The sequence below is a fragment of the Musa acuminata genome, chromosome BXJ1-7 (genome assembly GCF_036884655.1).
Source record: "Musa acuminata AAA Group cultivar baxijiao chromosome BXJ1-7, Cavendish_Baxijiao_AAA, whole genome shotgun sequence".
NCBI classification, from domain to species: Eukaryota; Viridiplantae; Streptophyta; class Magnoliopsida; order Zingiberales; family Musaceae; genus Musa; species Musa acuminata.
In genome coordinates, this window is record NC_088333.1 from 4684968 (window position 1) to 4707840 (window position 22873).

The 22873-nt window shown below is 39.7% G+C and overlaps 4 protein-coding genes across 4 annotated transcripts; 1 reads left to right on the forward strand and 3 right to left on the reverse strand.

Annotated features, from left to right (window-relative positions):
• Window positions 1-518: 518 nt before the first annotated feature.
• On the reverse strand, window positions 519-4034 carry LOC135678369 (glucan endo-1,3-beta-glucosidase 5-like). The gene is made up of 2 exons (XM_065191090.1): window positions 3394-4034; window positions 519-1723 (listed from the first exon to the last, which is right to left on the reverse strand). Exons 1-2 carry the CDS (start codon window positions 3735-3737, stop codon window positions 610-612), a joined length of 1458 nt encoding a protein of 485 aa, XP_065047162.1. The 5' UTR covers window positions 3738-4034; the 3' UTR covers window positions 519-609.
• A 1641-nt stretch (window positions 4035-5675) lies between these two features.
• LOC135678370 (KH domain-containing protein At5g56140-like) lies at window positions 5676-12782 on the reverse strand. The gene is made up of 7 exons (XM_065191091.1): window positions 12523-12782; window positions 11871-11956; window positions 9660-9808; window positions 8575-8694; window positions 8377-8493; window positions 6397-6540; window positions 5676-6264 (listed from the first exon to the last, which is right to left on the reverse strand). The coding sequence occupies exons 1-7, from the start codon at window positions 12627-12629 to the stop codon at window positions 6115-6117; spliced, it is 873 nt and encodes a 290-aa protein (XP_065047163.1). The 5' UTR covers window positions 12630-12782; the 3' UTR covers window positions 5676-6114.
• Window positions 12783-15031: 2249 nt separating this feature from the next.
• On the forward strand, window positions 15032-20073 carry LOC135678373 (THO complex subunit 3-like). Its single transcript, XM_065191100.1, has 11 exons — window positions 15032-15187; window positions 15484-15579; window positions 16264-16393; window positions 16740-16831; window positions 17571-17639; window positions 18058-18115; window positions 18255-18354; window positions 18869-18955; window positions 19144-19222; window positions 19330-19462; window positions 19717-20073. The coding sequence occupies exons 1-11, from the start codon at window positions 15122-15124 to the stop codon at window positions 19752-19754; spliced, it is 948 nt and encodes a 315-aa protein (XP_065047172.1). The 5' UTR covers window positions 15032-15121; the 3' UTR covers window positions 19755-20073.
• A 158-nt stretch (window positions 20074-20231) lies between these two features.
• Window positions 20232-22677, reverse strand: LOC135678372 (pentatricopeptide repeat-containing protein At2g35030, mitochondrial-like). The gene has a single exon (XM_065191099.1). It carries the CDS (start codon window positions 22675-22677, stop codon window positions 20656-20658), a length of 2022 nt encoding a protein of 673 aa, XP_065047171.1. The 3' UTR covers window positions 20232-20655.
• Window positions 22678-22873: the final 196 nt, after the last annotated feature.

Here is a 22873-nt window from a genome sequence, read left to right on the forward strand (position 1 = left end):
TCAGGATTGAAAGGAAATATGAAGTCAAGACCTCAAGAAGAACATGTCTTTGTCTTCCCAGGCAATTTTGCTCAGTGCAGATTATTTTTCCCTCTCACTCTGTGAGCATGGATGCTGCAGTTCATGTTTTGCACTCTGTAGAGAGAGAGAGAGATCACAGATGCACCAACTCGAGTGCAGAGATAAAGCTGTTACTTTGAGTTCATCTCTTGGGTAGATGACTTAGTCGCCAATGATCTGTCGATTAATCTTATGACTTATAATTTCTGGCCATGCCTGATGTGGGCACAACTTGCTGCATAAACACCATTGACATCTCCTTGATGATGAACTTGCAATGTTCAGTTCCAGAACAGAGGATGGATTAGTCAGAGAGCAATAAAATGAAGAAATAAGAGGCCTTAATTGCTGTTTCTTAGTGGTTTAAGCTGGCACATTGAGATATATCACCTTGATCTACATGTCAAGGAGATGAAGACTCTTCACCCTATCTTTGTGTGAGTAATGAAGGCACTACATGAATATTCAAAGTCGACATGCATGCAATCTTCTAGTATAACATATTCATGTTCGATAAGCACCACAAAAAGTTCCAAGCTGCTTCCTACATTACAAGGAATCAACAACTCTCAGATAAATTATAACCCAAAGTGATACGAACCACAATGCACAAAGGATGCCACATCCGAGACAACAACCGCTACTGTCGCTAATTCCAACAAGAAAGCGGCAGTCACCTACCGAGGGATCGAGAAATGTAACGATCCCAAGCCCATCAAAATCACAGCTCTTTGAATCTTGCTTCTGTAGCTGATAGTAGCTGTTGAAGGCATAAGAGATGTTCCCCTTCTCGCCGATCGTGTTGCATGATCCTCCATAGTACAGAGTTGTGCAATCAGCAAAACTGCAAGCGAGCTTCATGTGGTTCGTGACACCGGTGAGATCCTGAGATGGATTAGCAATGCACCACCTTGATGGAAGGTATGGAACATTCCTCGCATTCTTCAACCAACCATTACCTAATCCAAGGTTCAAGGGGTACTTGGCTTGGCCATCAAAAGAGTAGATTCCCCAGTGCCGTTCGAAGTTTCCAGGTAGGATGTTCTTTTGTTCTTCATCGAGAAGACTGAAGAGATATATATCGACTGGAGGAATCCCAGGCCTCGAAGGCGTTCCCTTGTTGCTCAAAACATGACTGATGAGGCCTTGGTTAAAAGCCCTTGCAGCACTTAGATTTGCACTTGGTGCTCCCTCTGTAGGCCAGCCCACCTCTCCGACGGCTACGGGCATTTGCCCATATCCAATTTTGCTGAGAGCAGCCACCAAGGTATCGAAATTGCCATCAAAGGCATTGTAATAGACATTCTGGCCGTCGACAACAGGGTGAGAAGAGCCCTCAAAAAAGGCATAGTCTTGTGGGAAATCCGCACTCTGGTAGAGACTTAGAAAGGGATAAATGTTGACCACAAAGGGAGAGCCATTTGAGTTAAGAAAAGACACAAGCTGGGTCATTATCTGTGTCAGCTCAGGCCGAAATGCTCCTTGAGAAGGAACTGAAGCTGACTGATAAGCATCAGCATTACAAGGGACTACTAGCTTTATATAGCCTGCAAGATTTGCTCTGGCTAATGATTGCTGAAGGTTGAGCATCGCTGGGACAACTAGTGACTGATATCGTCCTTGATAGTTTGTGAGGAAGGGCTCATTTCCAACTGCAACATATCTGACAAGAGAGTGATTTGAGTTCCAATATGACATATTACAAATGAACGTAAGGAACAAACATCTGAATAATCTTATCCTTTTTAAGGATTAGCTAATCCAATTACAAAAATGTAATACGGAGCCAATAAATTTTCTTAGCCTACAATGGATGTCCATATGCATATGTGTCAATTCATGCTAGCGAAAACTTTTAATTATATTAAATGTTTAAACTTATCACAAGCCCACTAACTACAATTTGAATGTCACAAAATTCCAGTGTACCCAATAACATACCATCTAGGTTTCTTACTAAGGAGCCCATCTACACAATCAACAAATGCCTATTCTTCTTGATCATGGACATCCTAATCCTTCTATAATGAAGTTCAAGCAATATACATCTGCTGACTTCTTGAAACCCTCACGATCATGCCCTTGAGTTTAGCATTCAAGATTATTTATGCACCGAGTTTCTTGACTCGTTCTTTCCTTTGGGCCTAGTTCTTGATTTGAGACTCACATTCTCTCAAGAGGCTTACTCAAGTTTGAGCATAACTCTTGATTTTGTGTTCTTTTATGGGCTTCATTCTTGAGGTGAGACTTATTCTATCTAGATGCTTATGACCAGGGTTCAATGTTGACCCTGAGTTTTATGCCACTGAGCAACTGCTTATTTAGATAGATACAAGAATATCTACTTTGGTTTTCCTTATACGTAATTTCCTTTTTCCAATGACAGAGTGTCCAATTAATTTCAATCATTGTAGCATGTAAACCATGTCTTTGAGGCAGGGCATATATACATTCGATCATCTAGCATTCTCCCTTTCAGTTATATTTCATGATCAACTTCTAGCCATGTTCTCCTTATACATAATCACTTTACCTGTTGTCAACTCCAATCAATGTGGTATATAACCCACATTCCTGAAGCAAAAAGGACTGCTAGATATGAATGCATCTTCACCTTGCATCTTTACCCATGATCATATATGTATCAATACTTATCGCAAGGTCCACTTAACAATAATAAATCCTTTTTGTCGGTGATGCGGCTACACCATGAATGTGGCATGTAATCCATATTCAAAAGGAACATGAATTACTGCATACATATGTCTATCATGCATCCAACCTTTATTTATGCATATTCCTCAACATATCAGATACATATGTCAGTCTTGCACCCATCCTTCAATTTTACATTTCTAACTTGTAGCAAGGTCATCAATAAAAGTCAAAATCTATTTTACCTATGAAAAAAACAATGCCTGATTAATTCCAATCGACATGGAAAATGACCCATGTACCTAAGGCAAAAGGATCACTATTATATATGCACATTTGCATCAAGCACCCCTTTATTTGATCATACACATATCCCATGCTAAAGTCTTGTGTGTCCCTTTGCATCTTTACTAGTGAAAGGTACAGGGCATTTCATCTGGTAATTCAATTATTTCTTTCCCTATGCTTTATCAAATATTGTAAGCATAGTAGATTAAGAGTTCTATATGAATCTTAGCAGACAAGTGTATATTGAATAATTGAAGAACAGTTCTGGACTTTGTTAAAACTACGATTCCCACTTCCTCAATCCTCAAACACTTCACCTTTAGCGTCCAGAATCAGAATGCAACAGAAGCAATTGCTCAAACAGTTGTTCTACGATCAACAACAACGTACCTTATATCAACGCCGCCTTTAACCATGTACCTCGACACATTCTGACCGACCCATTGATCAGAAGCAGCGATGGAAGACGCCAAAGCCGCCAACAAGTCATTGGGGATCCCCACCATCACCTCGATGCCGCTCCCCCTCAGGGCCCAGAGGACCTCCGGGTCCGCGTCGAACAGCTTCACCTTTCCAATCTTGTTCTCCCTCATGAGATCCACCACCACGGAGGGGGGGAGCTTGTGGGAGGACAGTGTCCCCCAGTTGACGCCAATGGCAGAATCCACAAAAAGGAGGCATCTTTCAAGGAAAAACCCCCAAAACAGAGCCTTTGCCAAATTGGAAGCTGCCATTTCCACCAAAGATTTGATCTTTATAGCGATATCAAGGGCGCAAGCGGCATTGGAGTGGATCTGGAGCAAGGTTTTGTGGAGACGGAGAGAATGAGCGACGGTTCTGGGCTCCAGTGAGGTTGGTGGTGGGAAAGAGAAAGAGACAGAGGACCAAAGCCGAAATTAAAACTTGAGAGAGAAAGGAAAGCCGAAGGAACCAATGAAGTGAATGGTACGTTATACAAAAGGAATTCAGCAGAGGAATCTTACAATCCAACAATCCCTTTGACAAGTGGTGGATCATTAAGATCTTGGAGGTCATCTGATGGTCTTGGATCGAGTTGGACAAGGTGATCAGGCAATCCATTACAGCCAATCAATGCTGGCCTTTTGTGAAGAAGACAAGGGCCACCTCGTTAACGGATCATTCTTCTGCAGGGGAGAGAGTAAAGATGATTTGGGTTTGGAGTCGCAGACAACTCCGATGAGGTGGATTAAGAGCTGCAAACTGCAAGCGATTGGCTGAGGTCTAATTGCCCATGAAAGGAGAGGAAAAGAAGAGAAAAGATGTGAACACAGGAACTCACTTTACTGCAGAAGGCTGCATATATCGCATGTCAAGTGGAGGAAGCGAAAGGTGGCAATCTGCAGACAAAGAGAAAGCATTTGCATGTACTGAAGATTCCGTTGGATGTGCCCTGTTTCGTTTCCTTTCATCTGCTGCGGAGTATTCTTCTGTTGCCTTTACTGTTAAAAGAGCTCCGAAGCAGTAGGCTTCCACTGCATTCCATTCCAGGGTCAATCTCATTCATTTTTTTTTATCATTGAATTTTATTTTAAGGGTAAATTCTCAGAAAAATCTTAATTTTTTTTTTACAGAACACCCCCTTTTTATTTTATTATCATTGAAATTATGCTTGTACAACCAACATCTGTCTTATTTTTATTCTCGTGTAACATTTTTTATTTTCTAAAAGACGAAACTATGCTTGTACAACAAACCTATGTCGCCTTCGTATCGTGACAAGACTTCGTCCTCTTTCATCATGTCGATTGTCATACTCTTTTCATGCATCATGTTCTTCGACCTCCAAGCAAAAGAGAAAGAGATAACCATGGTAGAGCTTCCCCTCTCTTCTCTCTCGCTCGGCCCTCCAAGCAAAAGAGAAAGAGATAACCATGGTAGAGCTTCCCCTCTCTTCTCTCTCGCTCGGCCCACCGTGCCGAGTGTCATTCGCACCAAGCATCGTTTGCACGAACCCGTCTAGGCACCATAGAGCATAGGTGAGCATAGGTGCACGACGAGGTCGAAATCGACAATGCAAAGTTAACCCCTCGTCGCCATTCGTGACGCCCATACAATTAAAGTTAAGAGAGAGAGGCCTATGGGAATATTATAATGATAGAGCAAAATAATACGATGACGATGAGACAAACATAACCACAACAAGATTAAAGGATAATCTCATCTTCTAGGAAAAAAAATACACAAAAATTAAAACAAAAAGGAGACGCATTGCCAAATAAAATAAAAAACACTTAATTTTTTTTAAAAAATTCACCCTTGTTTTAATTGAAGACAGATATTAGCATAACAATAAAATTGTACCTTTAAAGGTTAAGGTCATATCACCAAAATAATCTCTCTAAACAAGGTGATACATTTTTTATATTTATTTTAATTATTTGAGGAGTTTTGGAGAAGGCAGGTTATCTCTCTAAACAAGGTGTCATTTGCAACAGTTCACAAGTAACCAAGCCTGCTCTGCTGATTGATTCTCAAGTCCAATGGATGATCGTGATCAATCTCCATTCAAAATGACACTAACAATCCATGATCAGTATTTAACACAGTTTAGCTTCCAAAATATGCAATATTATAATAATCAGGAATGTCAAAATAGCAACAATGACATGGAGAGGTTATGGTTCTATAGCAGGATTAACATAAACACAAGGTTAATACAAATGCACTAGCATTGACAAGCAAAATACAGGAGCATAACACTTTTAAGAATTCATATAGCCCACCACACTCCTACAAAGATCTTCTAATGGGGAATATCAACTCACTATTTATACACAGACCTGACTGATTTTTCTACACACCCCCACACTGTTATCAAAACTGACTGTAATCTAATCACACAAAACTGAAATCAAGCTTAAAGTACATTTATATTCCTGAGTAGGGCACATATATAAGCAAATACCAGAACCGTTTCCCCCTGCTGCAGAAAGACACATTCAGACAACCATAGTCAGAGGCACGTGTTAGTCGCATTAAGCTGACACTAACTGGGACATAACGTTTGATCAATCTTTCAAGGAGAATTGGCCGTAATGTCTGGAGAAAGATGGTCGTCAATTGCAGGCACAGCTGAATGACAATCTCAGTTCACCCCCTGGTCTTGGCTCTCTTCATGCCAAGGCTGTTATGGAAAGGGGAAACGGACCCTGATGTGTGAGAGCCATCGTCACGGAGGGTGCCATTGAGCATTGCAAGCTCTCGTAGCTGCTGCTTCTTAAAGAAATCCACGGACTCATCCTGCATAAGAAATGGGGAACAATCTTACATAGCTACCAGTAATTGTATCTGGCAGAGCAGGAAAATGAAACACTATCATTATTTGCAGAACATTAACAGCATTAAACTCCATGCTCGAGAGTAGAACAATACCACAGGCTTAAGCATATCTTCGAGTATCTCACGGGCTTGCATTATGCGAGCATCAACAATTTCAACTGGCAAGTCTGCTTCTACAAGAATGTGAAGGGGCTCATTCAGATGTTCATATCCTGGCTTTCCCCTCATCATCTCCTCCTATGAAATACAATAGAAAATGTAGCTTCAGTGACTATTATGACATTGGATGCAAACATTCATGTAATTTCAGTTTTCATAAATATCACAAAAGCCCGGTCATGTAACATACTAAGAAACAGATCTCAAAGAAAAAGAAATAACACAGGTTAAATATTAAAAGAAACATCAAGAGAACAAATTAAGTATCAAGAATTGTACATGTGAGTATGTGCTGTGCCTTGTTATCTCCCTTGATGCAGCCTGCTGAGCCACAGCTTAAACAAGGTTTCTAATCAGGTCTGACCCAGCACAGGAAAGAAGCCAAAAGGTTGAAAAGTACAACCATTATGGTTGTTAATTCTACATCATCGATATTTGTTTTATGAGTAGTAGATAGAAATACAAAAATCAAGGTTTTGCTTCATTTCTAAGATATTTACCCTAGGCTTCTTGGGATTCTCATTTTAGATGCAAACCAACTTGGATAAATGAGCCATGGGATTATGCAACAGTAAATATATAGGAGGGGAAAAAATTATCAGGATGATAATCTTGTGAAAAGTAACAGCATGTACAAGAAATATGACCCTTGCAGTTCCTTATCAGTATTACTAAAGACAAAAGCCTAGATCACACACAAAGAACCTCCTAAACAGAGAGGTCCAATCATCCTTTCAGGTTCTTGGTAGATTCTTCTAGTCTTATAGTTAGGACAAGAAACTATCATCCATCAGAAACATGATCTCCCATGAAGCACTCTCCTGATTTTGCACCCTAAACATCATTTGCTGCTACAACAGGCTCCTTTAAAGAAACCAAAGATTGAACAGGCTACAAAATGCTAATATTGGATGTACTGCATGTATAACTAAGCAACAGAAGGTCATAAGGAGATGTCTTGTCAAAGCAATCATTACACCTACAAATACATAATGATAAATGTTGCATCTAATCCTGCAGAAAAAGTCAAGGAAGATCCAAAATCATAAAAGGGACTAGGAAATTACAAAAAATTACTAGATTTGTGCACCTCTGACCATGCAGACTAAACTGATACAGACGCACGTGAAGAACTTCCATCACATCTTAATAAACTTTTGAGGCGATTCTACCAAGCACAAAATTCTAACAAGGACAATCCACACATGGTCTTGTATTCCATCTACCCCATAAATGTGGTAGCAAGTTCCCATGATCAACTAAACCTTTATTTTCAAGCAGAAGAGACTTGTAAAATAATAATATCCAAGCTCTGACTCAGGAAATTAATATTGTACATGAGCGAACCAAGAGCAACTCTCATGGGAAATGTTCAAAAAGAGAGAGAGATAGAAGGATAACATGTGAGGCTTTTTACAAATGCTTCTATCTTATATGATGCCAAAATTATCAAAAGAATCATCCAAGTTTTTCTTGTCCCAGAAAAACCTGAAAAGTTAAGGTACCATGTGCCACATCTATGGAATACTGAGTATACTCCATGGTTGTATATATAATATGCTTGTGACATGCACTGGTACCAGTGAAGAAAGATTGTTGAACTTAAATCTCATTTGGTAATATATGGTGCTTAAATCTGAAATGGAAAAATCCTAAAGCACATCAATATCCCTTTAACTGAAGAAAGATTGATGAAATATGGTTCATCCACTTTAATATTACTTGGGGTTATCATGAATTTTCAGGTAAATGTAAAAACATCTAGCTGTATGTAGAAAGTGTTGCAACTAACTTGCCTACAGTTGCAACATGGCAATGGCTTGCAGCCTCTGATATTGTAGTTCTGTAGGTTCATAATCACAATGCCATGCATGCATGTAAAACATAAAGTAACAGCTGAAAAGTGATTCTTACACGAGTAGGATCTTTAATGCTGCCCCGCCCCCTAATTAGGACACGACAACCAGTAGTTGCTTCAATTCGTTTGAGAGAGTTTCCTCTAGGACCAAGGAGCCGACCAACAAAGTTGTACTGTTCAATCATTAAAAAGTAAATCCCACAACAAATGCCTTCCAAAATACAATTAAGGAGAGAAAATTGGTTGTGACGAACATTAGGGTAGTGGTCCACTGGTATATCCACTCTAATTGTTTTCTTCACGAGAAGACCCGAGGAGCTGCCTGGGGGAACAACCCATCCGTTCCCTGATGAAGGCTGTAATATTCCCAATCTCTGCAGGATACAGGCAAATACCACAACAAATGAAATCCACTAATTGACAATAGATAGTATTGAACAACATCATAATATGGGCACATATAATGCATATCAGCTTCATGAAGTAGAAGTAATAAGAACATTAGCAGAGAATATTCCAGTGCTCTGAGAAAGCAACAACAGGGCATTCTACAGACAAGGGGAAGAAATCTCAAGCTCACATGCAAACTAGTAAACAAAAATGCCTATTTCACAATGTTACAGATGCAACAAATTGAAGCCGGTACCATTTTGAGCGCATGTAAACACATTCTAGCTTCATGACGTAATTAGCAGAGAATATTCTGATGCTATGAGAAAGAAACAACCGGGCATTCTGTAGACAACAGGAAGAAATCTCAAGTTCACATGCAAGCTAATAAATAAATATGCATCTCTTACATACAATGTTGCGGGTGCAACAAATTGAAGCTGAAAACAAAGGTCTACTATTAAAAGATAAGCAGCAGATACTAGAATACCTGCATTATCTAACAAATGCAGGATTATGGCAAGGAATTGATTGGGTAAGCTAATGCAACAACAGATCACCGGAAAAAGAAGGAAATATTTCTTTGCTGGTATCTATATCTGAATTACCTAACATCCCTATGCAATTAGGACAAATAAAATAAATTGAACTGGGGGTTCAGCCTTCTTTTTAAGATGCTAATGCTTTCAAGCAATCAATAATACTAGTCAGTAAGCTAAAATCCAGGACAATTTTAGACTCAAATGGGATGTAGACAACTATGTCGAATAGTGCAAGAATACAACTGGAACGTTTTAAATGACATCAAATGTAAACAGCACACAAAGGATGCACTCATTCAGGACAACTAATTCATGTTAGCCATCCGTTGCATCAAAATATGTACACTTTTGGTGAGCAGCAATATACTAGATATAAAAGAAGTCATGTTAATGGTTAGTAATCGTACTTCAGATTGAAATGTTGATGCCCAGCCATTCATATCAGCAGCACCTCCATTCGAAAATACTCCTCCAGTAATTAGTGGGCTACCATGTTCAAGCCCAGTTTGATCTAAAAGAGATGCATTCTCCAACAGTGTGGTTATACGCAAAATTTCTGCTCCACAATTCCAATTTCAAGGACAAGAATTACCAGTTAGCTTTTGTTAACTAAATTAGTCAGAAGTAAATGAACAGGCACAGGTTAAACGATTGGTACCACAACCATATTAGTCCAAATATCAAATTTTGTAATATACAAATAAAACCAGGAAAAACCAGAACTAGCTTATTGTGGTCCAATAAGAAAGCAATCAAAAGAACATTGTATGCAAAGAATATAGAGTACTGGCAATTGGCAGAGCTTTCGTTACTTCCAAAATGAAAATCTATCTATCCAACTTACTATGAAGTACAGAACAAAAAAGAAGAGCTAATACATATCTCAACTACATTGTGCAGCTATCTGATAGTCATCAATCTTGCCTGGTTGTCATATTGGGCACAAGAAAACTTTAAGGCTCTCACTGTCAGCCAAAAGTCTACATATCTCAACTACATTGTGCATGGAATATTTCAGGTCACTGACCTATTTTCATGGCAACAAACCTTTTCAACACTAGATCAGCAAGTGGTACTCTTTTTGTGTGCTAATAAATTATTGAGCAGTAACTCATTTTGTGTGTGCACATGCAGGGTCATGCATGTATGAAACTCGGTAACTCGCTACACAAGGAAAAAATCTTCATTTGACATGTTTGCAGTATTTTCACGCAGAAATTCAGTTCCACACAAATTAAAAAGTTCAATAAATCAATTTCCGATGAAAAAGCATCAAGTCCAAATTTGGTTTAAGACAGTAGGAGGAGTGGAGGACTGACTTATCAAAATAAGTCTCTTTCTATTGTTGTTAACAGGTAGTTACAGTTCAACGCATGACGCTACAGGCACCGCAGGGTCAGGGAGGGCAAATATAGAAATATCCTATCAAGGGCATCTTGAATGCAGCCAAAAAGGGAGTGAATAGATTACCTAGCAACTCACCACGAAATCCTGAAGGCCAAATATTCTTCCTCGCTTGAGTTCCTCTCTCTCTCTCTCTCTCTGCTCTTCCTATCAGCTGTCACAATGGAACTGGTTCTAGCTTCTGGTTTCTAGCCCTTATTTGAAGCCAAAGAAAGTGAATTTTACCCTCTCTCTCTCTCTGCTTTTTTGGCCCCAACATGCTCAACAAATGACAGATGATTCTGATGGCACATACTGTGCCTGCCACCGAATGGCACAGAATGCTCCACTGGAACAACAATACTTGTTAAAGCTCAACAACCAGGCTAGTCTGGTTGTAGATAAAGGAATATTTTGACATAATATAACTCTGACTTAGGTAGTTTGCACAAATTCTCATTAGATTCCTCGAGGATTATCAAATGCACTTCTAATCGCACCTCGATTTCCAGTTTGTCAAACTATTCAAGCAGCTCCTTTCTTGCACCTGCCTAAATCAACTTACAAAAGATATGCAAATTAACCTTATATTATTGTATATCCTAGGGTAGATCATATCCTAGTGGTTCATCTGATATAATGCTGGAAGGCATAAATTTGAAATCACTAAAACATCATAATTCAATTTCCTTTTTAAATTCTCACCAGGATCGTTTCTATCTTAAAGCGCAAGGACATCAACTGATTCTGTCTTTGATCATGAGTACAAATTTATTCGCAAATATTCCAAACATCCAAAATTGACCATGTCAATATTCATTCAGAGACACACCAAAAGTTTGATCATCCATTCATTCTATCTTCGTTTCTCTGAAAAGGCAAGTGCAATGTCAGCAATATCAGTAACGATCACTGAGAAACTAAACATATCTTCAACAATTTATATTTTATATTCTGATGCAAAATGTTCTGAAGGCTTTTGATGACATTTGCACATAGGCGCATGCTATTTTTGTATGAATATTGGAAGGGGGAAAAGTGTGTAACCAAATCTAATACAGGAAGACTGAAAATAGCATACAAAACTATGTTAAGAAGCAAAAACAGTACATCAGGAAGCAATAGTAAAGAGTACACATCCCATGCATATCAGAATTAACAAATATAATGCATTTTGGTTCATTGCAAAGCAGGTTCAGAAAGATATAACGTTATTCAGGAAACCAGAAACCCACCCTGGTTAAGCAAGCGATAGCTGTGAGGCAGCACTGGCACAAATGGACTGAGCTTCTGACGCTCTGCTAGCAACTCCGCTAGGTACCTGGCAAGTGATGCTTGTTTGAGAACTTTATGCAGGATGTTTGTCAAATAATTAAAACACATGAAATCCCCAACAACCAACGGAGGCACAAATATACACGTTTCCTGGCTTAATATTCACAACCAGAAGTAACCGATCTTCGACAAAAAAAGAATCAAACAAGCACAACCAGCACTACAAATTCTAAAAATCAGGCCTCGCGTCGATGGACTGTTCAAAAGCTCAGTCATTCAAGAACATACCAAAAGAAGGAGCTCTTGCTACAAAATGCTATCAGACCATAGAATGGGAAAACCCACCGATCAAAATCGGAACAAGAAAGATATTTCCTTTTAAATCAGGAATCAGCTTGCCTGGATCACAGAAATATCCAGACTTCAATGGAATCTCCCAGAGATCCAGCACGAACGCAGATGAGAGTGAGATCACCGGTTCTACTAAAAGATTTTCAGAGAAATTAAAAGAAAGAGAAAAGAAAAATCGATCGCGAAGCAGAAAAAGCAGAAAGATCAAATATTTTCTTTGATTCTGGACAAGGAGGGTTTCAGGAAGAGCGGGAACTCTACTTCTCCTGCTCGGCGAGGGCGCTGCCGGCAGAGCGCATGCCAGAGATGTGAGGGGAGTGCGGGGCGGAAGGGGACGGGGAATAGGCCATGTATCTTCCGGAAGCCATGGTCCCGGCAAGATCGGAGCCGGATTCCCGCTGTGTGCAGCGATCGGGCGGCAGATTACGGCGAGATCGCGAGACCCTAATTAAGGAGCTGCCTTACTTTTATGGTTGTGTTGCGGGGAGGCGGAGAGAGAGAGAGAGAGGTGACGGAGAAAGAAAGAAAGAACTAAAGAAAGGGAGAGCGGTATTTATATGGGAATAAGAAGCGACCGGCGACAGTTACACCCCATAAATACGAACAATTATACGGTTAATAAACACGAGATAAGGGTTCAAATGTGATGTGCATTCGATTCATATCCTTCTTATGCCACTTTGAGCTGATCGTCCGTTCATCTTTCGCGATGATCTATCAATCGTAGATGGGCGGCGCTCAAAAAAGAGAATAATAATTTATTATTATTATTTCTAAGATACTCGTATGCATATGAGCATAAATATTACGGTCATATTTGTATTTCTTTTCTTTTCTTTTTCTCTTAATTACTAGTGTTTAGAGGTGACGCGAAAAAATATAAATATCCTCATATTCTTTTCATAATTATGAATGACTAGCAATATCGAATAATGGAGTGACGAGAAACGACGTTGACTCTATCGAGGGATTATGGATGAAATAAAAAAGTTACGAGAATAAAGATATGATTAGTAATTAAAGAATTATGAATAATAAAATATATATTTTGTTGTTTTTATAGAGGTTGCCAATAGCACAAATAGTAAAAATGAGATTATGAATAACAAGTTTCAAAAAAAAATATTTTGTGATTTTTCAAGAAAATATTCATATATTAGGTAATTTCCAAAAGATACTCTCTTAGTAGTTTTCTCGTCAAATTTTTCCTCTCATTTTTTATTTACTTTCAGCTATTATAATATTTTTATTTGGCTTGTTTATATATTTTTTTAATAGTATTTATAGTATTTTATTGATGTAATGAAATGAAAACACTATAAATATGACTGAAAAATGATTTATATGGAGTTCGAGTTCAAAGAGAATTATTATAGAAAACCCAAGCATAAAGTCCAAAGAAAATAACTTTCATTATTTATAAAGTTAAAGTTATAACTACGAGACTTGAAACAATAGAAATATAAATGCGAAAGAAAAGTTATGATCATGTGAAAATGTAGATTACTTTTGGACAATACATAGGTGCTCTTAGTAGCTTACGATCATTGTTGATCTTTGTTCTTATCATTCTCTCTTTGCTGTTGGAACCTCCATCTGAGATTTAGAAAGCAAACAATAGGCATTGAGAATTTATCATAATAGCTAGATGAAGTTTTGGGATGAAGTTTTGGACTATTAAACATGATGAAGAAGGTTGTCACCGAAATAAGTTAGCTATAGTAGTCCTATTAGGACTTAGATTAAGATGAGATGGTTGCTATTTTCTTGAGTTTGGGTATTACTTGATCGAACACACGATTGAATAGTATTGAGATTGTCCCTGATAAAAAAATATGATAAATAATATTATATCATGCCTCTTTGATTATCACTGCTTATAGATAATTACACACTATATTTTAGGCTTATAGTTAGTTTGGTTAAGTTTAAAAGTCTATTTAGATCATTTATAATTTTTAAATATACTTTATAATATTTTTGTTGTGGTGGCCAAAATATTGTAATAGGTAAAAAACCAAAAACACTATAACATACCAAGAAATTTTTTTGAAAGGTTGTTTAGGTTTTTTTTTTTAATTAGAAGTATTATTTGGAGAAAAACAAAATAGGGGTATGGATTGAGAAATACAAAAAAAAAAAGTATTTTCTAGGGAAATATTTTTTACTGAATTTTTAGAAAAATCATATCTTTGAGAATTTCTTACAGCTCAATCTTCAAAAATTTTAGCTCTCGTCAAATTCACCTCATCTCCTTTACATCCTCTCCCTTTAGTCTCGTCAAACTCATCGCTTTTGTCAACGATAATAACATCGCTGGCCCCTCCTCTGCATGCATGCGAGGGTCGTGGGTGAAGATGAAAAAAGTCGACAAGAACCATCATCATGCTCGCTCTTTCCTTATGTGACGACGAAAAAGACCCATTTCTTTCTTAGGCAAGGACGACAGGGGTCATCATCGTCATATCCCATTATTCCCCACTCGAGAGTAAGAAAACTTCGATAGATATCGGTAGGGTTCACAAAAGTGATGATAGGTTAGGCACATAGATGGGAGGAGGTGGTGGAGGTAGCGTAGCGGAGGTGCAAGACAACAATGATGATAGGTTCGACGGAGATAAGAATAAGTTATTATTTTTATATAATAAAGGGTTGCTATGTGATATTTTTTTAAAGTTAGGACGCTCGGTCAAAATTTATCAAAATAAGTTGCTTTTTTTTTTTTTTTGGTGAATTCATATTTTTTTTTCACCCGAAAAAAAACTTTTTTTTTTCCATGCCCTATTTATATGAGCTCTGCCGCCTTGCAACGAACGCCATCGGATCAACTTCGTAGTGAGTGCTCGGACGAGAGCCGGCAATGGAAGAGAGAGCCATCAGCTTCAAAAATCTGTGCTCCAGAGAGTACCAAGGCCACAAAAAGAAGGTGCCTCCGTAGAAGATTTGATCTTTCTTTTCCTGTTATTCATATTGAGTGCTGTATAAAATACTATGCTTGTCTTGTTTGGGACGCGCGGAAACCCTAGATGCCTTCTTCTTTTTCTTCTTTCTTTAGATCATATTGAGTGGCGCGTAAACCCTAGAACTTTGTTTGGGGTTTTTTGCTGATTCCATGTAGGAAATTTTACGCTTTTCTTGTTTGGGATGCATGGAAAACCTAACGATGTTTTCTTTTTTGTGGTCATTGGAAGCTTACCTTATGGTTTGTTAATCTGATGCCAGGTTCATTCGGTGGCGTGGAATTGTCTGGGGACGAAGCTTGCTTCCGGTTCTGTTGATCACACTGCTCGTATTTGGAACATCGATCCTCATGGCCACGTAATCCCGCTCCCTCCTTGTTGGTTTCGCTTTCCTTTTTCGCTTTTGACGCGGGGGGGGGGGGGGGAAGAAGAAAGGACATTTCATTGAGAAATTTTATTTTTTTTGTTGTTACATTTTTTTCCCTGTCTTTGACATGTTTATCTGGTTAAAAGGAAGTTGAGCTATGAAAAAGTTGCTCAGGGAATGATTTTTTAGGCTTCATGAAATTGATGATCTGACTTGCTATCTGCATTTGGCCATATAAACAGCTAGCATTACTGACTACCACCACTTGATATTGATGTTTCTACTCTTACTTTTTCATGACCATAGCCCTTTGATTTCATACATAGCAGTTGAAGGCTTCTGCCTTTGCTTCAAATCCATGCTTCATTTGTGTTTGCCTGAATGGATCACGAGGTCACAGGCTTCTGTAAGGATATGTTTCATGGTTCATTTGGCTTTTAAAGAAATTTCTACAAAAACAGTTACCCTAGGTCCTAGGTGCCAAGATCAGTGCCTAGGCTTCTGTGTCTGCCGCTTTAAGCGATGAAAAGTATAAGTAGGATATCTTAAACACTTTAATGATGCACATTTCTTCCTCGTGGTTCAAAGCAGTTTAGAAGACAAAACACCATTGCAGGGTGTTTACATGTTCCATAGATACAGTTTCTCTTGTGGCATTTACATGTTCCATTGCAGGGCAAGGTCAAAGATATTGAATTAAAAGGGCATACAGACAGTGTAGATCAGCTATGCTGGGATCCTAAGCATCCTGATGTGGTTGCAACAGCAGCAGGGGACAAGACTGTTCGTTTTTGGGATGCCCGAAGTAAGTTCCTCTCTGACAGCTTTCACTTTAACAGGTTGCTTAATTAACAATGTGTAAAAAATAGAAGAAAAGGGGAAAAGCATAAGCTCACACAATCTCATTGTTGCTTTTGGTTTATTGTGCCTATTTCTCCAAGTTAAACGTTGATCTATCTATAGATGATAATCCCTGGAAATTTGTTGGTCAAAGTTTTTTGTTGTTAAGACTTTATGAGTTGTATTAGAATACTATTACATGCTAAAACCAACTTTTAGTGTTTTTTAATGTGGGATTTTTTTTCCCTACCATCAAATTCCATAATTCTACTATTTTACCATCAAATTCCATATTTGAATGTCTTCCCCAGGTGGAAAATGCACTCAAAATGTTGAGCTTAGTGGAGAAAACATCAATATCACTTACAAACCTGATGGGGCTCACATAGCTGTTGGAAATAAGGTATGTAGAGAAAACCTGATTTCTGCAAGGTCTTTGGAAGTCATCTAGGTTTTTATTTGAGAATTAGTACTAAAGAAAAGAAAAGAAAAAAAAGAGGGTATCTAAGCTTGCTATAATCGCTTGTCTACATGCTGACTAACCAAAATGTCACACTGTGACCTTCCCCCTTATTTTCTCTTCTAGCTGGAGAAGTAATTGTAAATATGGTTAATATGTGCATTATTATATAGTCTATGTTGCCCTTCTTTTACATTCAATTTTCTATGACTTAGCTCTATCAGCCGATTCAGTCCTTTGTGTTTGTAATGCTTTATTCACATAGAAACATATACATATCAGTATCTTGTTCTTGTTATGTCTTTAGTGTTACTTCTCATTGTTTGACACCAGATGGCATTTATGCACAAGAGCTTCTTTCTTTTGGTCTTTGAGGGTTATCTATACATTCTTATTTCATTAACGTCTTTCACTATCAAACTGATTCTATTGATTTAGTTACGTATATCTAGATCATCAGAGCCTTATTTCCTTCAAGGTCCAATTGAAAGGTTATGTTGGTCTATATGATATGCTTCTGAAAATTAAATTTAAGTCTAATCTAATATGGATTACAGAATCTTTAGCAAGACTAAAGATCAATCCCACACTTATGTTCTTCTTTATCCTGGCTGCCTTCTCTTTTGGCTGAAGTATGAGAAAAGCTAACTTGTCACAATTGCTGTAATATCTTTTGTTGCAGGAGGATGAGCTAACAATACTGGACGTCAGGAAATATAAGCCAATACACAGACGCAAATTTAATTATGAGGTCATATTTATTAGAAGACATTGCTTATTTTAAGGATTTCACTCCATAAGTGAACTTTTGCTTATTCGCCTTGCATGTGCTGTCTTTTTTTTTTTTTTTTTTCACAATGCTGGATAGTAATGTCGTTGTGTTAGTTTATTGTGCTTTTTGGGACTATTAGTACATTGATAGATGTATTTCAGTAGGTGGTATTTTAAGGTGTGATTAGTTCATAGGAACCTTGCTTCTTTTAGTGCTTTGTTCTTTTTTATGTTTTGGTTCTTAAAAATGTTGCTGCTATAGTTTCTTTTTTGATGGCTTAGAATCCTACCAACGTGGCTTCTAAAAGGAGTGGCTTTATTTTTTGTTGTTTTTTCCAAAATTTTATTTAGAGTTAATGACAATATGTTGCTTTAATGTCATGTGATCTGCACATTAGGTAAATGAGATAGCTTGGAACACAACTGGAGAGCTATTTTTTCTTACTACTGGGAATGGTTAGAATCACCTCAATCAACCTTTTTGTGTTTGCTGCTTAGACAAATATAATATTAGATAAACAGTTTTCATGTTCTTTAAGAAAAGCCTGCATGTATGACTGACGTGAAAAAACTGATTTGATATTTGTTTGTGTAGGTACTGTTGAAGTACTGGCATACCCATCCCTTAAGGTGCTTCACACCCTGATGGCTCATACTGCAGGTTGCTATTGCATTGCAATTGATCCACTTGGAAGGTAATATTAATGACTTTAATTATTCGAATGAATTTTCTTTTCTTTTTTTCCAATTTGTGCAATAAGTTCATTTCAGTGTTAAGAGGGCATAAAGTAATTCAAAAAGGAGTCTTAATGTACCTTCATTTTCTTCCAATCATAAATGACCTAATTCATTGAGAAAATTCAGCTTTTTTGAGCAGGTTACTAGTTGTCAACACCTCCTGGAAAATTATCGTGCTCCATGAGAATTACAGATTCTTTTGGCAAAGATAGTCATTTCCTTCCCAGTGTTTATTTCATGATGTGAAGTTCATTAGTAAACTAGCAGAAATTGTTTTCATAAAATCTTTGAAAATCAAAATTCAAACTTTGATTGCCATACTGAAATTTTCTTTTGTTGCGAAGCACAAGACAATGAGGAAAAGACCAAGGCAGGCACACAAAATATAGTTATATCCTGGAAACCATTAGTTGATCTTATTTCTACCTTTCTGAACTTTGAAGGTAATACTTTTGAGCTCCTACATTGCAGATACTTCGCTGTAGGGAGTGCAGATTCACTCGTCAGCCTTTGGAATGTCTCAGATATTTTGTGCATCAGGACATTCACAAAACTTGAGTAAGCATCTACCTTGTAATCCTACCATACATATATTAGCTGACTGGAACAGGGCCACCTTGTTATTATGTTTAATGGTAATACATGTATACATATAAGCAAAATGCTTGAATCAGGAGATCATCATACTTGTTGTTTTGCATTGTGCGATATGTTTTAAAGTAACTTTCATCTTGACTACATTCCAGATGGCCTGTCAGAACCATCAGCTTTAATTATACAGGAGAATACATTGCCTCAGCAAGTGAAGATCTGTTTGTTGATATTGTATGTAATTTCCAAGAACCTCATATTTTCACCTTGTACAATATTAAATCATAATAGAATTTTTGGCAGCGATAAGTTGACTAGTTTCTTTCCACAATATTTATTAGTCAAATGTCCAAAGTGGCCGATCAGTTCATCAAATCCCATGTAAGGCTCCGATGAACAGTGTGGAGTGGAACCCAAAATACAACCTGCTGGCATATGCAGGAGATGACAAGAACAAATATCAGGCTGACGATGGTACTGTTCTATAAGGCCTTTCTATCTATCTTCCGGTTAGATTCTTTGTTTCCCGTAAAATTATATGGTATCATTTCCATTCCCACTATTATTGATAATCTTAATGGATGATCAAGTTACTCTCTATTTGAGACTGCAATGTAGGTCATTAGTCCTGATCGTACGTGCTTGGGTCCATCATGGGGCCACTTTTTCACCAAAGTGCAGAAGGATGCTTGAATGACATGCACATAACTGAGAAATTGATCTTGCAGGTGTTTTCCGAATTTTTGGTTTTGAGAGCAGCAGCTAATTCTCCAAAGAAGGTTGCTACGAGTGAAATGATTCAACTCATTGTCACCGAAAAGTCCCGAAGTTAAGCTGCTGAGGCCATTCACTTGTTAGGATTGGCTACAGTCCACAATCTGCTTTCATGTAATTCCACTTTTATTTGTCTTTGAAGTTTGAAGTCTATAGGCTATGCCACCAGCAATTTTGTTTTAATCTGAAGGTCATAGATTTCACCATCTGTTTGTCTATACATCGATTGTCTCTACATGCATTACCCTTGTGCTAAATATTTATATCACAATTGATGTGTAGGTGTGTGTGCTGCATGCCTTCATATGCCATTGAGATCTTACTTTTCTAAGATGAAGTAGAATTACTGAAACTGAAAACAGAGTTGGTACATACCTTTCTACAGAAGATGGTGCTCTTAGCATGCCCGTGCCAGAGGAATAATGTATACTTGCATAATTGTTGAAGTGGAGGAAAAAAAGGACCAATAGGAGTGCAAACCAATGACTATAAGAGATGCCTTCGAACACATAACAATCTGTTTCGTAAGTCCTTGTCAATCTGAAGCTTCTCCCATATGCTTCATCATGTTTTATGGGATTTGGAATCGCTCAGATGTCGAGTTCTCGAATAACTCCAGACATCATGATGGTCCAAGAGGAGGAAGCATCTCGATGCTCCAATTCTCTTCCAGAGAAGAAAGAGATGACTGTGGACACATGCAAGGCATCGTCATCTTAGAGTCTGTTGTTACCTGGTGGCTGGTCTTTTAGGTTTTGGGAGAAGGTTCTCTTTGCCCGATGATTCATCTTCTGTGAAACATGGCATGAACTCATTGAGGTGTGCAACCAATCTGCTCAAGAAGCTTATGGTCCATGGTGTTCTTGATTCGTGGGGGAGGTCAGACATAGAAGTCACGTTAGCACAGAAGTCACCTGCGAGCAGCCCATGTCCTCCATTTGTGGAAGAAGCTCCTCTCTCAGCATCTCGTAAATTTCCCTCGCCTCAGGGTGCGACCGATCACCCGCAAAGAACACATGATTCTTCTTGCCAACTTCAATCTGGCTAACACCGGGCACCTTCTTCACCTTCCTCTCCTTCATCTTCTTCCTCACGCGTGCCACTTCGTGCCACCTCCCGTGCCGTGCGTACACATTGGCCAAGAGGGCATAACCGCCGGAACCCAATGGGTCTAACTCAATGAGCTCCTCACCGACATGGCTTGCCACCTCTATCTTGTCATGTAGCTTGCATCCACCTAACAATGCTCCCAACACAGCCTCATCCCTCTCGCTCGCCGGCATCTCGGCCACCGTAGCCATCGCTTCCTGGATGCGCCCAGCTCGGCCGAGCAGGTCCACCAGGCACGAGAAGTGCTCCGCCGTCGGTTCCGATCCAAGCACGCTGTTCATCGAGCTAAACATCTTCTTACCCTTCTCCACGAGGCCGGCATGGCCGCAAGCTGATAACACCCCAAGAAAAGTGATCCCATCAGGCCTGGCTCCATGTCTCAACATTTGGGCGAACACCGGCAGTGCATGATGACCACATCCATGGTTCGAGTAAGCTAGTATCATCGAGGACCATGAGATGACATCCTTCGCTTCCAGTCCATCGAAAGCATGCCGAGCTGAAGTCAGGTCACCAGTTCTGGAGTACCTGCTCACCAGAGCATTCATCAACGAAGTGTCCGAGCCAAAACCAAACCTACAGGCCAGTCCATGAATCTCGCGAACTTCGACATGGCTGTCGCAGTTGACGAGGATGCTGGTTAAAGTAGCCTCGTTTAGCTTCATTGGCAAGCGAAGCATGCGAAGGAAAAGCCTCCAGGCCTCATCTCGACAGCCTTTCTTTGCATACCCATCGATCATGGCGTTCCATGTCACCACGTCTTTCTTGGGCATCGAATCGAAGAGTCCCCTCGCGTCGCTCATGAGACCTTCGTCAGCGTAAGCAGTGATCATCGCGTTCCACGCTGCAATATCCCGCGCTGGCATCTGTTCGAAGTACTGCCGTGCTTCCTCTGTTAATCCATTTCGAGCAAGCCCGGTCACCATGATAGTCCAAGAAACCGCGTTCCTGTGAGGCATCGACTGAAATAAACGAATCGCTTCGCTCGCTCGATGGTCGCCCAAATAACCCGAGATCATTATGTTCCAAGCGTACAGATTGCGATTCGGCATCCTGTCGAACAACTCCCGGGCATCGGTGATCCGACCATGTTCTACGTAACCCTTGATCATGGCGGTCCAAGAGACGACATTTTTCTCCGGCATCTGGTCGAAGAGCTCGCGAGCATCCGTCAGCGACCCATTCCGAGCATAGCCCAACACCATCGCTGTCCAAGACACCACATTTCTCACCGGCATCCGATCAAAGATCCGTCTTGCTTCCTCTATCCGCCCAACCAGACAGTACCCAGAAAGCAAGCTCGTCCAGGACACCACATTCGGGGCCGCCATCGCGTCGAACACCCGCAGCGCCTCGTCGACTCTCCCAGCTTTGGCGTACCCATCGATCATCGCCGATTCCACGACGACGTTCCGATGCGGCAGCAGCCGGAATAGCGCCTCGGCCTGCGGGAGGCGGCCGTCCTTGAGGAAGAGGGTGATCATGGTGGTGTGGGTGACCAGGTCTCGGCGGGGCATTCGGTCGAAGAGAGCGCGGGCTTCATCGACGCCTCGGGTTCGACCCACGTCTAAGAGCATTTGGTTGCAGGAACGGAGGTCGGACGCCATCTGCCAAGAGTCGAGATCGGAGACCGAGCGTGTCTGTGATCCTGCAGGAGCATCGGTCGGAGTCGGGGGCGAAGGATATGAAGTTGCAGGATCATCGGTCGGAGTCGGGGTCGAAGGAGATGAAGGACGAGCTGCGACGGAACGAAGCAAAGAAAGATGGCGTAGAAGAAAGCGACGACCCAGAGCGTAGCGGTTCATGCTTTCCTGCGACACGCAACAATTACAGACGATAGGAAATAAAACCCATATCAAGTCCGACCATGAGCCGGTTCGGACAGCCAAATCGGATCAAAGCGGTCCATGCTTTCCTGCAACGAAGACGACTAGGAAAGAAACCTAAGTCAGGTCGGCCCATGAGCCGTCTCCGGCCGGAGCATAATTGGGCCCCGAACCG